At 37.3% G+C, this 17,443-nt stretch overlaps 1 protein-coding gene across 1 annotated transcript; it reads right to left on the bottom strand.

Moving 5' to 3' along the window:
* Positions 1 to 1,806: 1,806 nt before the first annotated feature.
* Positions 1,807 to 16,932, bottom strand: TFAM (transcription factor A, mitochondrial). Its single transcript, XM_064374145.1, has 7 exons — positions 16,698 to 16,932; positions 16,008 to 16,126; positions 13,937 to 14,007; positions 13,215 to 13,364; positions 11,145 to 11,240; positions 7,625 to 7,681; positions 1,807 to 7,106 (listed from the first exon to the last, which is right to left on the bottom strand). The coding sequence occupies exons 1-7, from the start codon at positions 16,796 to 16,798 to the stop codon at positions 6,957 to 6,959; spliced, it is 744 nt and encodes a 247-aa protein (XP_064230215.1). The 5' UTR covers positions 16,799 to 16,932; the 3' UTR covers positions 1,807 to 6,956.
* Positions 16,933 to 17,443: the final 511 nt, after the last annotated feature.

Below are 17,443 nucleotides of genomic sequence, written 5' to 3'. Positions count from 1 at the left end.
TGTTTCTCCTGCCTTTCCACAAATACAGAAGACTATTAGCTGCATGGTAGCCACTCTCACTGGTAGGTTAGCCCACAATCATGCTCCAAAATTATGTAGAGAACAAATTTATAATCTGCCATATGCAAGTTAATATGAAGATGCCATTGATGACACAGAATACTAGAAGCTAATATACAAAAGCACCAAGTTTAACTACAGACCCAACATATCCCTATCAAAACTCAGCTGGTTTCTTTACAGAAATTGACAACCTGATCCTAAAATTCTTATGAATATGAAAGAGATCCAGAACAGTTAAAACAATCTTCAAAAAAAAAAAGCAAAGTTGGAGATCTCATACTTCCTATTATAAAACTTGTAACAAATTACAGTAGTCAAGACAGTGTGGTACTGGCATAAAGGTAACATATAAATCAATATAATAGAACTGAGACTTCATATATAAACTCAAAGATCTGTGGTCAATTGATTTTTCACAAGGGTGTAAAGACAATACAACAGAGAAAGAATAATCTTTTCAACAAATGGTGCTAGGAAAACAGATATCCACAGGTGAAAGAATGAAGCTAGACACCTATCTCACATCATATACAAAAAGTAACTCAAGATGGATAGACCTACATGTAAGAGCTAAAACTATAAAACAGAAGAATATACAGAGGGTAAATCTTCACAATCTTCAATTTTGCAATGGTCTCTTATATATGACACCAAAAGCACAAACAAAATGAAACAAACCGGACCTCATCAAAGTTAAAACTTTTATGCTGCAAATGATACCATCAATAAAGTGAAAAAACAACTCCTGGAATGGGAGAAAATATTTGCAATTGATTTATTTTATAATGGCCTTAGATCTAGTATATATAAGGAACTCCTGAAACTCTGTAATAAGTGAGATAACCCATTTCAAAACGGGCAAAGAACTGGAATAGATATTTTGCCAAAGACATACAAGTAGCCAATAAGCACATAAATGGTCAACATCATTAGTCCGAATGTAAACACATCAAAATCATGAGATACTTCACACCCACTGGGATGGCTATAACATACAGTAACAAGTGCAAGATTGCCACATACATGATTCATTCACTATCAGCCACTACTGCCAGCTTAGGAAGTTAGGAAGCTCTGAGTTATAGCACTACTCCCACAAACACTACATCCACATTTTTTAACCTAAAGAACTTTTGTAAAAGGCCAGTTCCACCCTCCAGATTCTGGCCCAGGTATCTGCATGCATTAAGAGTTGATCCTCCTCAGCCACTGTTGAGAATCACAGCACCTAGCTTGAAAAAAAAACCTACCCTACATTAGCATATCATTCTTCTTTCCTCAGTTTGAGTAAAATATTCACTGGAGAGAAAAAAGCAAACCTTATGTCTACTCACACCTACCCCTTTCCTGCCCCCATGCACCCCATGATTTCTCTCCAACCAAGGGGCTTTTTTTTTTTAAGATAGAGTCCCGACATGTTGCCCAGACTTGAATCCAACTCCTGGGTCAAGTGATCCTCCCATCTCAGACTCCTGAGTAGCTGGGACTATAGCAACCAGCCACCACACCCATCTCCATGCATCTTAGGGTTAATCTTTGTTACTAGCCCTCACTACTGAGAATTGGTGAGACCTTTCCATTTCTGCTTCACTCACACTATGTGGTTTGCTCACACTGACACCAACAAACACCTGTCAATCCCTATGTCCCTCCTATCTTCCAAAAATACCTAGAAATTTCTGCTCTATTGATGGTGTTATTTCTTGTTTTCTAGTGTTGTTATTATTTGCCTACAGTACTTGGTTTTTCATTTTAGTCACCTGAATGATATTTGGAAGAAGGTGGTTTCACCATTTTCAAATCTTTTTTTCTTCACTTTATTGTCATTTAGGTTATTACAAATGGTAAGTAGAAGCTCTGCAAAAGTAAAAACTGAGTGGGAGGAAATCATTTTGGGAAAATATTCTGAACTATTTCAGTCCAATTAATATTTGATACTAGGTTTCTACAACATTAGATGTTATTTATGTCAGCATTAAGAGAAAATTCCTATACTTTAAAAAATTCTCCATTACCCCCATCTAAATATTGCCTGATAGTCACAGTATAAATTTCAGCTTGGAAAAACTACTGGCATCAATAAGTATCCACTGACACTAAAATTCCTCTTCATCTTAGTTACACAACTACTGATGACCTGTTCTAACTGGTAACTTAGGGGAAAAAAATACAGAAATGAGTAAGATGGTTGGTAACACTTTTCAATGATTAATAAATTTAGACTTGTCTCATCACTTAATCCTACCCGACATTTAATGCATGAAATTTCCAGTAAAAAAAAAGAAAAAAGAACCTCATAGATGGGCCTAATCAAATATGCACTGTCTAAAAATATGAAGGCTAGCAGTCGGTAACCTATATAATAAAAAGTCACCATGTCAAAACTATGTACTCTTTTCGTCCTCCCCACTGTATACCTGATTTGTGGGGAGGGGGAAGATGAAATGGGATAAATTTTAAATTAATACTGGCAAAAAAGAATAAAATAAGAGATTTTCTTAGACATCACATATGTAAATCAGAAACCAATATATAAATGATGTTCGGTGATTAAAAAATGTTTAGTCTATTTAAAATTGTTGTTTAGGGTCAACTTTATTTACTGGCTTCTTAACCAGTGAAACATTTTGAAATGTATTAGAGAATGGTTGTATGTTTTATGTATTTCATATCAAATAAAATCAGTGATTTAATTATCAAAAGTTATTTGTGAACGATGTGAGAGACTGACACTAGCTTTTGCTTTTTGTTTGAAAAGCCTTACAAATTTAAAGTAATAAATGTATTAATATTCTTATTCTTTCCAGAAGTTAAATTTTAAAAGGAACATTACTGCTTTAAAATTTCAAAGCACACAACATAGTCTGTGCTTGTAACATTTTCAGATTTGTCTGTGATAGCTTGATGTTATGAAGAGAAGGAGGGAGAGTAGCTGTGAATGGAGAAAAGAGGGAGAGAATATTTACTTATAGTAAATGTTAGTAAAATTAAGAGAAATAATGGGTACTGCCACTCACAATATAAAAATTTCCTGCTGTTTTAGCACAACCTGGTGGTGATAAATTTTAGGTACAGAAAACATCAGAAAAATAAAGTGTTCTAATTACTTTAAATCTACTTAAGTATGCTACTATAATTTTTTCAATTCAGAAATCGAAACATACACATTCAGAGCATTTAGAAAAAAATAACATACACCCTGCACAAAAAAAGATGTTTCCAGAAAAGGAGTTAGCCAAAAGCAATAGCATAGTTACAGAATTATAGTACGCTGAATTTGTACAAAGTATTAAGTAAAGATCAGAAAGTAAAATAAACACACAACCCTCTCTCCCCTCATCTAATTACTTTTATAAAACCTAGTATTGGTACTACAAAGAACAAAAGTATAAAAACTACTGTATGACTATTCATGACAGTATACACCTTGCTTTATTTCATTTCTTCAGCACCTTTTCTTCTACCACTCAGCTCCTATAGCAACTACTTTGTTGAATCAAATTAAGAAAAGTCTAAAAAATAATAGCCAGGTCTAATGGTTTGCACCTATAATCCTGGCTACTCAGGAGGTTGAGATGGGAGGATCTCTTGAGCCCAGGAGTTCAAGGCTGCAGTGAGCCATGATCACGCTACTGCATTCCAGCTTGGACAGAGCAAGACTATGTCTCCAAAAAAACGTAAGGTTTTATTTACAGCCAAGCATGGTGGCTCACGCCTAGAATCCTAGCACTCTGGGAGGCCAAGAAAGGAGAATTGCTGGACGACAGGAGTTTGATACCAGCCTGGGCCACACACCAAGACCCCATCTCTACAAAAAATACAAAAATTAGCCAGGCATGGTGGTGTGTGCCTATTGTAGTCCCAACTATTTAGAAGGATCACTTGAGCCCAGGAGGTCAAGGCTGCAGTGAGCCAAGATCACAGCATGCCCTCCAGCCTGAGCAACATAGTGAGACCTAAAACACACACACACAAAATAATAAGGCCTTATATGAGTGATCACTGGTTACTGATGCTCTTATTCTTTATAACAGAAAATCTGTGTCTATTGTTAAAGCTAAATAGCATTTGGTATATGGCATGTCAGTCTTCCACATGTACTGAAGTTTAAGAAAGGCTTGGATCCAGTGTGTATTCTGGATGTCAGGGGGGGAAATAAGGCTTGGAAAACAGATTATCCTGTTATTTAAAATATTAAAAATTACATTATTTTAGGAACAGAGAACCAAATCCAATTTGAAATTACCATAAAATTACCATAAAATTGTTTTGCTCTAACTCTTCACTGTTTACACCTTTCTTCCCTGTATTAAGTTGTAAGTATTTGAGAAACATACTTAACGCTGAACTTCCCAATATATTTGGGAAGGTATGAAGTGAATGTTAAGTATAAAACAGTACAGGTAGTTAATGTTAAAAGAGCTCAGAGGAAATTTCCCTGCAGAGTTCACTACAGCAATGTTTTTTATGCTGCATATGTCCTGAGATGTTTGCATAACTCATTCCTCCAATTCACTCATTACAAACACTCCTATGTGCACTCTGAGCTCATCTGGACAGAACAGAACTGAGTCAATGATTTGAGTTACAATTGTCTCCATTCTCCTAAGGATTGTACATAATTAGTACCATTCTAGATGATACAGGAAATTAGGACTGCATTTTCTCCTGAAAACCTAATAAAGAAAGCCTGTGACAGACGCTAGCACACCTCTTTCTCTTCCCCCTACTCCCAAACTGCTGGCCTCAAACCCATCATATCTATTTCACCAATGGCTGACACTGTCCTGTCTACACCCAGAGGGAGAAGCAACCACAGGGAGAAGTTATTCTAAAACATCCAACTTTATATATTTAAGTCTCATCTTTCGTCATAAACTATTATTTTTCTCTCCCATTTCTACCTTTGTCAAGCTCAGTATATAACAAGTCATCCTTTCGTGACATCAAAGTCTTCAAAGTCTTTCTGGAGATCTAGAGTCTACAATTTCTAAATATTTTGCATAACGTATAAAGTGCATATAAATTGAGTTATCCTGTACCTGTGAACTGATGATGAAAGATGAGGTCAGGCGCAGTGACTCATGCCTGGAATCCCAGCACTTCGGGAGGCTGAGGCGGGCAGATCACAAGGTCAGGAGATCGAGACCATCCTGGCTAACACGATGAAACCCCGTCTCTACTAAAAATACAAAAAATTAGCTGGGCATAGTGGGCACGCGCCTAATTGCAGCTACTTGGGAGGATGAGGCAGGAGAATCACTTGAACCAGGGAAGCAGAGGTTGCAGGGAGCCGAGATCATCGCGCCACTGCACTCCAGTCTGGGCAACAGCGAGACTCCATCTCAAAAAAAAAAAAAAAAAGATGAATTATTCTGCTCAAACAGGTGGTGTGGATTTTGAAAACCTTTGCTTGACTCTCCTGAAAGGACAAATAAATGCTAAAGATGGCTTTCAACAATAGTGAGGTTTTCGTGATATGTGCTAATTGGAAAAGGTACATTTTACTAAGCCATAGCAAGTAATTTTAAAAGACTCTCATTTCACACTATATGGATCTTTTTCATTATACTGCAATGTAATTTGAAACTAGATTATTTTCCTTGCTAACACTGAGAAACAATTTGTTGGGCTTACATAGTGATAACCTATTTTCTCTTAAAGGTGACAATGATTCTAAAACCATAATATCTGAAAACAGTTGAAAAAACTATCCCAACACCTCAATACATTGGAACAGTCGTCATATCACACTATATTATAGACCATGAGTTGGCAAATTTTTTCTGTAAATAGACACAGTAAATATCAGGCTTTGTGGACTGTAGTTTCTTTGGCAGCTACTCTGTCACTATAACAGAAAAGCAGCCATAGACAAGTAAAAAAATGATGTTGGTTTTGTTCCAATAAACTTTATGAATATTCATGTTAATAATTTTCATGTATCATAAAAGTCTTTAAAAAAATTTAAAATTATAAACATAATTCCTAGCTCACCGGCCATAAAAAGCAGGCAGCAGGCTGGATTTGGCCCACAGGCCATAGTTGGCTGTCTCTTACACAGGTTTTTATACGTTATGCAAAGTGTTTCAAATTCCAGAGACTTTGGAGACTTTTCATTTTTTAGATTTCTCATTTTAAAATATATACAAGTTTTCTTTCTGATTGATATACTCACATGAGAGAAAATAATTCAGAAAAAAATATAATTCCTTAAAAAAAAGAGAAAAGCTGTAAAACAAATGTTTCATCTTAAAATATATAATTAGAAAATGTAAAATTAAAGATGAAAATTTTGATTCTATGCAACATAAAATAATATGCATAGATCTGGTACATAATTTCTTAGTTTTCACTTTAGAAAAAAGACAGTGAGAAAAAGGTTTATAAATTTCTCAGCCCCTTTTATAAAAAGTTGCAACTGAAACTAGCAATCACTTACATGTACAACCATCAACTCTGAATATAATATGAATTATACCTAGGAACTGGAATTTACCTAGATGAGTTCAGGCTGCTTTTTGAAAAATGCACAATTATATCACAGAACACTGTGGCTTCTACAGTTTGTAACAATTATGAAAAGGAAACTCCTGCCTCCATAATATAAGGAAACAAGAATACTCTTTACATAGCCATCATCCTGTATAAAAAAACTTCATAGTCTGATTTACCTTTATCAAAGGTAAAATAGTTCACATTTGCATGGATTACTTTGATCCTCAGTAGTTCCTAAATACAAAATAAATTTTGCATAAACCTTTATCTGGGTTTTCCAAAGCAAGTGCTACACTGGCAGAGGTCCATGAGCTGAAGAAAAATTTCTAATTTTATAACAGCTTCAGGTATTGAGACCTAACTGGTTTCTTGTGCCTATCCATTGTGAACATGTCTCAATCTTCTAATTCGTCTGTGTCATCTTTTGGTGGTTGCTTCACTTTTCGTAAAAGATCCTTTCTCCCAACTTCAATCATCTGTTCTTCCCAAGACTTAATTTCATTATCATAACGAATTTTATCATCTTCAGCAAGCTGAACATATATCTGAGAAAAAAGCATAACTGTTAAAATGATTTACTTATTTACTAAAATAAAATTATTATTTAAAATAGCAATTAATTTCTGAAATGCTTCTGTATATACTTTAGAAATTACATTACCATTCTGCATGTATAAAGGGAGACTGGAGAAGAAATATTTTCATGAGATAAAAGTTAGATGAGGAAAATGTAAAGAGATAGACTGTTATCTCTTTGAAATTGTTACAAGTTCAGATTTTGAGGTGTAGGAAGGGATAGTAGGGTATGCAGCAGCAGGGTAGGACTGCCACTCAATACAGTGGACACTCGGGCTTATGAGTGCTATGGTTTCAAATACCAATTTTATTTGCAGATAAAAATTATCAAGAGATAAATGCCAAATTGGTTCTGAGAATATGAAAAAAATTTTAGAATACCTGTATTACTAATAACATAGTCTTCACATTAATCAAGACTTGCCATAATATATTCTCTCATAGATATCCTACCTAGACACTTGAGACTAACAACCACAATACTCACTTTCTTTTCAGAACTAGACAGATTTTTCCAGTTTTCAACTACAGTCTTCAGTTTTTTCTGTAAAACAATGTATGTTTAAGTTAAGGCAGTTAAGGGACTCCAGTGATTAAGGACCTTTATTATTCATTCCAACAACAAAAACTCAGATACCAAGAATTACAGGCAAAGTATCATCAGTTCTTAACATCTTTTCTCTCTAAACAAAAACTATCAAATTGTTAAAATTTATAAAAACAAATTGAATAAGGTACTTATTTTTGATTCAGAAATATTAACATTCAGGTATAATCTATATGTTGTCATAAACTAACTTCAAAGTCTATTTTTATTCCTTCCCTGTAGCTTTATGTTTTATTTAAAAATTTGTGCTTAAATGTTTAGATACAGTAATAGGAATAACACAACACAAATTCAGCAAATCTACTTATCTGAACTTAATTATATGACCTGGAAAAAGGTCATTTTACCTCCCTTAGGCTTGGCTCTTGATTTATAAAATTAAAGAGAGATAAAATTTTTTTTTGAGACAAAGTTTCACTCTGTCACCCAGGCTGGAATGTAGTAGTGTGATCACAACTCACTGCAGCCTTGACCTCCTGGGCTCAAGTGATTCTCCTGCCTCAACTTCTGGAGTAGCTGGGACCACAGGTGTGCATCACCATGCCTGGTTAATATTTTTAAAAACTTTTTTGTAAAGATGAGGTCTCACCATGTTGCCCAGGCTGGTCTTGAACTCCTGAAATCAAGCAACCCTCCCACCCTAGCTTCCCAAATTGTTGGGATTACAGGCCTGAGCCATAGTGCCCAGCCAAAGATGCTGACTTTTGCTCCCTCTAAAATCCCATTAAACAAAGAAACCCTTTTAAGGTATAAATTCACATGAATAAAGACAACAGAAGAGGGCACTATCAACACAAAATTCTAGAAGCTGAAAAGCAGATGCATTAGTGGCAACTGACTTAACTGATGAAAGAAAGCTAACCATAAAACTGGCAGTGGAGAAAACCTAAAAGCAACTTGATTTACAATACAGAATTCCCAAATATCACAGGAATTGGCAGCACGAGATAGGTATAAAACAGGTGAAGCTAAGGTTAAACGTTGAAAGACTGTTTAAAAAGAGATTAGGTCAGGTGCAGTGGCTCACACCTGTAATCCCAGCACTTTGGGAGGCTGAGGTGGGTGGATCACCTGAGCTCAGGAGTTCGAGACCAGCCTAGGGTATTAAGGGTGAGACCTCCGTCTCTGCTAAATACTCAAAAAAATTAGCTAGGCTTGGTGACTGTAGACCCAGCTACTCGAGAGGCTGAGGTGGAGGAATCGCCTGATCCTGGAAGGCAGAGGTTGCAGTGAGCCAAGATCAAGATCGTGCCACTGCACTATAGCCTGGGCAACAGGCTAGATTGCCTGTCTTAAAAAAAAAAAAAAAAAAAGGTTACATTTCTACCATGGCAAATTTTAGGACATTTATCCTCTCCAGAGAGTAAAATAGTGTCACTCTGTAAAAACCAGGTACAGTTGAGGGAAATGGTATCCTGCTAAAAGTAGAGAGATTAAGTTAAAATGTATACAGTAGCTCGGGGAAAAAAAAAAAAAGCAAAGAAGGCTAAAGGAAAACATTACAGAAAAAATAAGAAAATTAGAGGACCAGCTCAGAAGATGCATATACAAATAAAAGGAGTTCTAAAGGAGAGGACAAAAAAGTGCCAGATCACATTCAAAGAACCAATAATCAAAACAGTTTTAAATTTATCAAAAGCAGTACAATAAGGTAGTAGAAAAGGAATTTTTACATTTTGAAGGAACATGTTTTCCAAACTAGAATTCTATGCCCAGTCTAACAAATGAACGTGAGAACATTTTCAAACATGCAAAACTCAAAAACTTAATCTCCCATGCACCCTTACTGGGGAAGATGCTATACAGGAATCAGAGTAAACCAAAAAAGTTAACAACAGAAGCAAAAGCAGCACCACAAGGATAATGAGGGAGATCCCAAGATGTTAGCTGTATACTAGGATTAGAAAGCAACAGTCAAACTGGAACAAACCCCAGTTTTCAGAGTAAAACTGAAGGAAAAATAGTTCCTAAATTTACTAAAAGCTGGTGAATACTGAGGAGTTTGAGGGTGAATTACTGGTAAGAACAACAACAACAACAAAAAAACCCTAAGTGAACAAACATAGAGACATAATCAACTTCAGGGAAAATAAGTTTTGTAAGAAAGAAAAAATAATCATAGCATATGACATAGTTCAGCTGTGAACAGGGCTTACATAATCATAATCATAATATTAGGATGGTGCAAAAGTAACTGCTGTGTTTGCCATTACTTTTAATGACAAAGATCACAACTACTTCTGCACCAACCTAATATAAACATACAAGATAACTATATTGGGAGGTAGGAGAAGGCAAACATGAGAACAGTGGGATGACAGTTAAATGTCTATCTTAAACAGTAGAGGTAATGCTTAAAACATAAGATAAACGATGATTAAAGTTGAAAAAAATCAAGAATCAATAATATAAGAATGTTACTTAGGGATATGGAAACAGAATTTCTAAAATGAACAACAGATCTAATAATCCTGAAGGCAGAGTGCCAAAAACTTCATTTTATATTAACATGGGTTAAGGATCTGAACATCTACTTCTTTTACCAGGTCATATGATGCAAGAAAAAAAGCAATTGCCCATTTGGAGCTTCTAAGAACCAAAAATTAGGTAAGACTAAGCCACAGCGGGGATTGACAAGCTTCCTTTTTTCTTTGACACACTGATATGATGACATTCACATGTATAACATATCCCCATGGACATAACCAAAATTTTATTAAAAGATATAACATGGCCGGGTGCGGTGGCTCACGCCTGTAATCCCAGCACTTTGGGAGGCCGAGGTGGGTGGATCACGAGGTCAAGAGATCCAGACCATCCTGGTCAACATGGTGAAACCCCGTCTCTACTAATACAAAAAATTAGTTGGGCATGGTGGCGCGTGCCTGTAATCCCAGCTACTCAGGAGGCTGAGGCAGGAGAATTGCCTGAACCCAGGAGGCGGAGGTTGCAGTGAGCCGAGATCGCGCCATTGCACTCCAGCCTGGGTAACAAGAGCAAAACTCCGTCTCAAAAAAAAAAAAAAAAAAAAAAAAAAGATATAACATGAAGCAATAGGTTACAATCAATTCCCCATAGAAAACATTGCAGCTCTACTCTCATTCTTTGTAGTGACTGTAAAACAGTTAAGAACTGCTGGACCAGAAAAACCTCCAGAAGAACTTTAACATCCCTAAATATTTTAAAAATGTATTTAAATTTAAAAAGTTGGCTATGTATGTATGTATGTATTGGCAACTACATACCCAAACTGATTGTATGTGGTAAGAAAAAGAGGGCCTTATCAAAAGAGTTTAATGTCTGTAATTCACTACTTTTCTTCACCACCTGACACATAGCACCCTGTATTTTTCCTGTCTAAATATTTTTTAAATTAAATAAAAATGTATTTCAGCTTTACCTGCGGTGTACCATCCTTAGCTTCTTGGAAGCTTTCAGCTACATAAATGTTATAAGCTGTACGAGGTTTTTTTGGTTTTCCAAGCAGTGATAACTCCTGAATAAAAAAAAGTGGAGGGTCAGAAATAGTGTTAACCTCCATGAAACTTAATTTTACCTAAAGAAACTTTACTCACTACTACAACATTATAGAATGTCCCTTAAAGTGAATGTTATGATTCTCATATAGGGTGATTATTACATCTTGGGGTCAGAATTTTTTGACAGCAATGTTTTAAAAATTATATTAGATTTTATGAGTTATTTTCCATACAAAACCATTTCCTTTACCTATTATTCTCATGATCTCCACGAACTAAATAACTGAATATATACGTACAAAACCTTTTTAAAAGATAAAACAATCTCAGGTTCATCCTTGCAAGACACTACATCCCCTGGACCAAATCACTGCATGCTTCCACCACAACCCACGAACACTGGACTATTGTTTAATAATCTTTCATCTCATTCCATTCCCTGAATGTCTCTACCTTTAAAGCTTCACAGTTGTGTTAAATTCAATTTTACTAGTTACCAAAAGGGAAGAAACTATGGAAAAGAATACAAGTATCCCTTACTATCGGTTTAGTTCCTGAGTTCAGGGAGTGATATTGCATTATCATACTTAGTTTCTGAATTTGGATAGTAAGCAGTACCTATAATTTATAAAATTCTGTGGCTCTTAATAGCAATTTGGTTATAATCAATAACAATTCCAACTTTTATTCATAAGTATAAGCAGGAATCCTCTGATTTAGTTTTTTCTTCCTGAATCTCTCAGTCACTAAGTATTGAAACTACTATAGACTTTAAGCACTTTACAACTTAACTATTTCCCTCTTTGTTTCTAGAGCTACCACTAGGGATTTCTCTCCTAAGGGTTTCAGCTGTAACTTCCTAGTCCCCACACTTCTCACCTGATCTCTGAACTAGTTAGTATTGGGAGTCTTTAACAGGAAGAACAATTACAAAAGAGAGAATGGAAAAGGAAACTTTATAAATGCCCAACTGTCATGTCTGGTCCTCTCTAGTCTTAGCACAGGCTGGGTGCATTAAGGAGGAAGGAAGAATGAAAGAGGGAGAACGTACTTTAGTAATCACTCTTCCAAATACCATCCTTATGTGTACTCTTATTTTTCACTCTTAGTATCTCTCTGGCTCCCTTTTACTAATTAGATCAGCCACCCTAAAGCAGCAGCTTCATGGACTTGAAACTGGGCAGATCCTTAACCCTAGTGCTAGGATAGCTTAAAACATTAGGGTAAGGGAAAGATGTATTAGCATCTCACATTCAAAGCTGTAATCCAGTCTTTCAAAGAAATAGTTTTAACTCTGATGATCATTTTGTAATAGTGTAGGTACATGACTAGCAAACTGACCACTTCACAATACTGGCTCTATGAAATAAATGTATAACTTTCAAATGATGACATTTATGTGAATTAATACACTAAGCTAGGAACTACAAATTTTGAAGCATGTGAGGTTTTTAATAGTTACTCCCTTGAAGAAAAAAAAAGAATTCCATCCTAAAGGCACTTACTTGATTAGATAAACTGGCACTTTTCTGATGTGTTAATGAATTAATGCAGTCTGGTGTGTTAATGAATTAATGAATACTTGGCAATATTCCATATCAAACTCACCATAATCTATAGAACAATTCAAATTAACAGGTTATTCTAGAGAAGACTCAGAAGCAAAGATTTGGTTATAATCAATAACAATTCCAACTTTTATTCTCAGTTCCTGTAGTTTTCATTACTGTTCTACTAACTGTACACCTTAAAAGTGGATACGTCTGAAAGTAGCAAAAAGGATTTCCAAACAGACTCAATGACAAGTGGTCCTAGTGGCTATCTCACTTTTCAGAAGAGAACTATCCCACTTTTGCCTAACTGGAGAATACCTAATAACATTCTACCATATTGTATTTGCCTATTATTATTAAGAGAAAACTATCTATAGTCATAGTTATATAAATCTCAAATCTTTACTGTAACAAAAAAAGTATTTCAATGACACTTACTCTCTTTTTTAACACAAGTTTCCTTCTTAAATTTTTGTGTATCATTTCTTTTTTCAAAGACATAATCTGACATGGAGTTAGCTGTTCTTCAATTCTGTTCACCTCTTCTTTGTATACCACCCAGTCTGCCCTATAAGCATCTTCATATATCTATAAATAAAAAACCCAAATTAAGTCAACAAACCATTGCTGGCAAATTCAACATAGCACGTGATAGGGAAAGGCAACTGCATGACTTCAAATGGACAGATTTTATCACCAGGTGGAAAATGTGCTCTGGGATGAGATGTATCTGGATTAAAATATGCATTCTCCTTATACATACTAATCAAGGCGAGAGTTTAGTAATCAGCCTCCATTTTCAAACTGCTGCCACTTCTTCACCTCCACCCCATACATCTATATTCTCATTATTTATGTAGATCAGAAGATATAAAGTTTCTTTGTAGATAACAAATTATTATTTTTTTAATTTTTTCTTCCTGGAAGATATCACACTAGTCCAGATAACAGATTATTATTATTTTTTTTTAATGAGGCATTTAGCATTTATTTGTGAGGACAACTGGAACACAATAGGTTTAATTTTTGCCTTCAACTAAAAACAAAGGAGAACAGATTATTTTTTAAAGGTCTGATTCATCTGGTCCTTTAACGGACATGACAATTGCTCCTAACTGCTGAATAACTGGGTCAGCAATGTTGAAAATTTATGTGCTTACTTTTTTTTCTGACTCAGGAAGTTCCCTCCAACGCTCAGCGATTCTTCTAATTAGTTCTGTAGTTTTTACATCTATGGAATGAAATTAAATGAAAAAAGATGCCACAATTTTACATCTCAGGATTAATTTCTAAAGATTTCCAGGAAAGCACAATCTCAAGATTAATTTCTAAAGATTTCCAAGAAAGCACAATCCATACCACACATCATACAATGATTTAACTTTCCCTTATTTAATTTAAATATGGTAAGTAATTTATCCAACATTATTAAAAGTCTGTTCTCTAACTGCTAAGGAGTATATCATATATCACGAGAAACAGTCTACAGTTTGATTACTAGGTTTTGTTTTGTTTTTTTTTTTGGAAACAGGGTCTGGCTCTGTCACCCAGGCTGGAGTGCAGTAGCACAATCTCGTCTCAATGCAACCTCCTCCTACTGTGCTCAATTGATTCTCCTGCCTCAGCTTCCCAAGTATGTGGGACTACAGGTAGATGCCAACATGTCCAGCTAATTTTTGTATTTTTTATACAGATGCTGTTTCACTATGTTGCCCAGCCTGGTCTCAAACTCCTGAGCTCAAGCGATCTGCCTGCCTCAGCTTCCCAAAGTGCTGGGATTACAGGCGTGAGCCACTGCACAAGGCTGATTACTAGTTAAAGAAGATGGATGATCAATTGCTTTAAGTTTTTTACTTCCATATTTCAATCAAAAACACTTTTTCAGGTCTTTGAGGACTTATTAAATTTATAAAAGCTAACAACAAAATACAGTCTTGATTCATATAACACAGCCTCATATTTCAATAACAGAAATACCATTTGGAAACAAGCTATTTGAAATTCAACCTGTTATTCTCCACTTCCTTCTTCATCTTAACCGGAATGATGGCGTGCAATTGATTTCTGTTGTTGTTTGTTTGTTTTTGAGACAGAGTTTCACTCTTGTTGCCCAAGCTGGAGTGCAATGACGCGATCTGGCTCACCACAACCTCTGCCTCCCAGGTTCAAACGATTCTCCTGCCTCAGCCTCCTGAGTAGCTGGGATTACAGGCATGCCCCACCATGCCCAGCTAATTTTATAGCAATTGATGTTTAAAAATACCTGTTAGTACCAACTCTTACATTTAAAAGATGTGGGTACTTAAGCATGTCTCTGAAACTAGCTCCTTCGCTATAATGTGAGTTTTAAGAAAATTAATTATTATTATTATTATTTTGAGACAGGATCTCGCTGTCACCCAGACTGGAGTGCAGTGGAGCAATCATGGCTCACTGTAGCCTGAACTTCCCGGGATCCAGTGATCCTACCATGACAACCTCCCAAAGTGCTGGGATTACAGGTGTGAACCACCTCACCCAGCCTAATGTGAGCAGTTTTATTACAGTTTGTTAGATTTTCACAAGTGCCCTGTGATATCAGAAATCAAAATAAAAAATTAGCTATTATCTTTATACTATAACTTAAAATAAGAGCCTTACAGGCTTTCTAGGGAGTCAATAAACATCCTACCTGGAAATGTTTTCCTGGAACCCAAGACAATAAAGGATTTATCCTTTACAACCCACCAACCCCTTGGCAAGGTCAGGTGTGAATCAAAGAACCAGGGTGGCTCTGAACTCCTAGGATGGAAAGGTTTATCCTTTCTTATCTTGAAAGCTCTTGAAATTAACAGTAATTTGCATAGAGCTTTATACTTTATGGATGCTTCCACAGAAGCTTCAACTTTATTAACAATTCCCTGAGGCAGAAAAAGGAGGAGCTAAGCAAGACAAAATAATTCATCAGTGGTCCTCTAGACCAAAGGCAACTAGGCACCAAATTCAGTTTTATCCTCTTCCTAGGGTGCTTTCTACACTATATGTTATTTTAAAAATACCTTTTATTAGTTCTCATTTATGTTTAAAGCATTTCTATTTGGTGTAAAACAGAACTTCCTATTTTACAGACATCAAATGATAGTTCCTGCAGTCATTGAATGCTTTAGTACCGCAATTCAACATTGCTATTAAAACTGCGTAGTGGCATTTTTTATTACATGAGAAAAGGGTACACGCCCCAAAACTCCTTACCTGGGTTCTGAGCTCTAAATATGGGTAGTTGTTCTTGAGAAAATCGAATGTAAGAACTTACAGGTTTCTTTGGATAACGTGCCACGACAGATGAAAAGCATTTCGGTGAATAAACAAAACTACATATAAATAAAAAGAAAATAACCAATGTCAGATGTTTAACCGTCAATATTCACATGTATATGAACATAGATCCCAAATAAGAGATGTCATCAAGATACTATGTATCTAACATCTTCAACAAGAATGCTAGAGACTTATTAAAACCCTGTCCTAACCGGAGGAGAGCGTCTGCGGGACTTAAGTCTCAAAGCTCTTATCTCCTAGGAAGGGCAGGGACCGGAGGAAAGCGTCTACACTCCAGCTCCTGGGCCCCGCCTCCTCAATGCCTAGATGATCGCTGGAGACTCGGCGGGAATTCGCAGAGGAGACGGAACGGGTCCAAAGCTGGACAGTGGGGAGGGGTGGGAAGAGGGAGTGATGGGTAGCAGGAAACAAGATACAGGGTACTAACGGAGTAAGGCCTGGTCTCAAAGCCACCGTACCCTTAGCAAGGTCGAGGTTTGAATCAAAGAACCAAGCTGGCTCTGAACTCCTAGGAGGAGCAGAAAGTGGAGGACAGGGTCTATATTCCAGCCCCTGGACGTCCTGGGCCCTGCCGCCCCTTAGGGCCCAGGTGAGCTGGCCTACCTGAAGGGGGAGCGCAGTCGACTTCCACAGCCGGTACACAGCTCTGCTCCGGACCTTCCCAGGGCACTGAGCACGCCCCACATGCTTCGGAGAAACGCCATCGCACTAGCGGACTAGGCAGACACCGAGCCCCAATTTCGGAGAGCCTCCTGACACGACAGAACAACCCCAGCAATGACAACCCGAACCCGCGTGCGACCCTCCAGAGTTTGCTATCAGGCCCGCCATTCGCGAGGAACTATGGGAAAGTTGTTAACATCCGGTCGACAGACCGGGGGCGGGGCAGGGCAGAATTGGCGCAGGCGTCGGAGAGCGGCGCAGGCGTCCGAGAACGTCGCCGGTGGGTGGCAGAAAAGGATCCGCGGAGATGAAGGGAAACCGCAAGCAGCTAGCCTGGGGAGCGCTCAGACCTCGAGGCGGCGCTGCTGAGCCGCCTCTGGCCCCAGCCGCCCGCAGCAGTGGGTTCCCTCCCGGGCCAGAAAGGTGATGGAGGGACCGCGGCGGCCTCACCTCGGCCTGGCGTTGACCGTTGTCCGCCCGTGACGGCCACAAGGGCTGTATGTAACAGACAGTCCTGCATCCAGGACCCCAAGGTCCGGTCGGCGGGTGCTGCGCGCCCAGCCGAGCCTCTCAGTTCAACCCAGGGCTGCAGCTCGGAGTTCAGAAATAGTACCGGGAGAGCAGGGTATTCACAAACTTAAAATGCAGATTCCAAGGCCTTACCGCAGAGCTTAATTCCGTGTGGG

This window comes from Aotus nancymaae, unplaced genomic scaffold, assembly GCF_030222135.1.
Source record: "Aotus nancymaae isolate 86718 unplaced genomic scaffold, 86718_ANA_hifiasm-v0.15.2.pri h1tg000010l, whole genome shotgun sequence".
Lineage (NCBI taxonomy): Eukaryota > Metazoa > Chordata > Mammalia > Primates > Aotidae > Aotus > Aotus nancymaae.
This window is presented reverse-complemented; position numbering and strand designations above follow the sequence as displayed.

Coding starts and splice junctions, on each gene's coding strand:
- TFAM (XM_064374145.1), bottom strand. CDS start 16,798: ATGGCGTTTCTCCGAAGCATGTGGGGCGTGCTCAGTGCCCTGGGAAGG. Junction 13,365..13,936: donor TTCCTGAGTCAGAAAAAAAA/GTAAGCACATAA, acceptor TTTTATTTATAG/ATATATGAAGATGCTTATAG. Junction 7,682..11,144: donor CTAAGGATGGTACACCGCAG/GTAAAGCTGAAA, acceptor ATTGTTTTACAG/AAAAAACTGAAGACTGTAGT.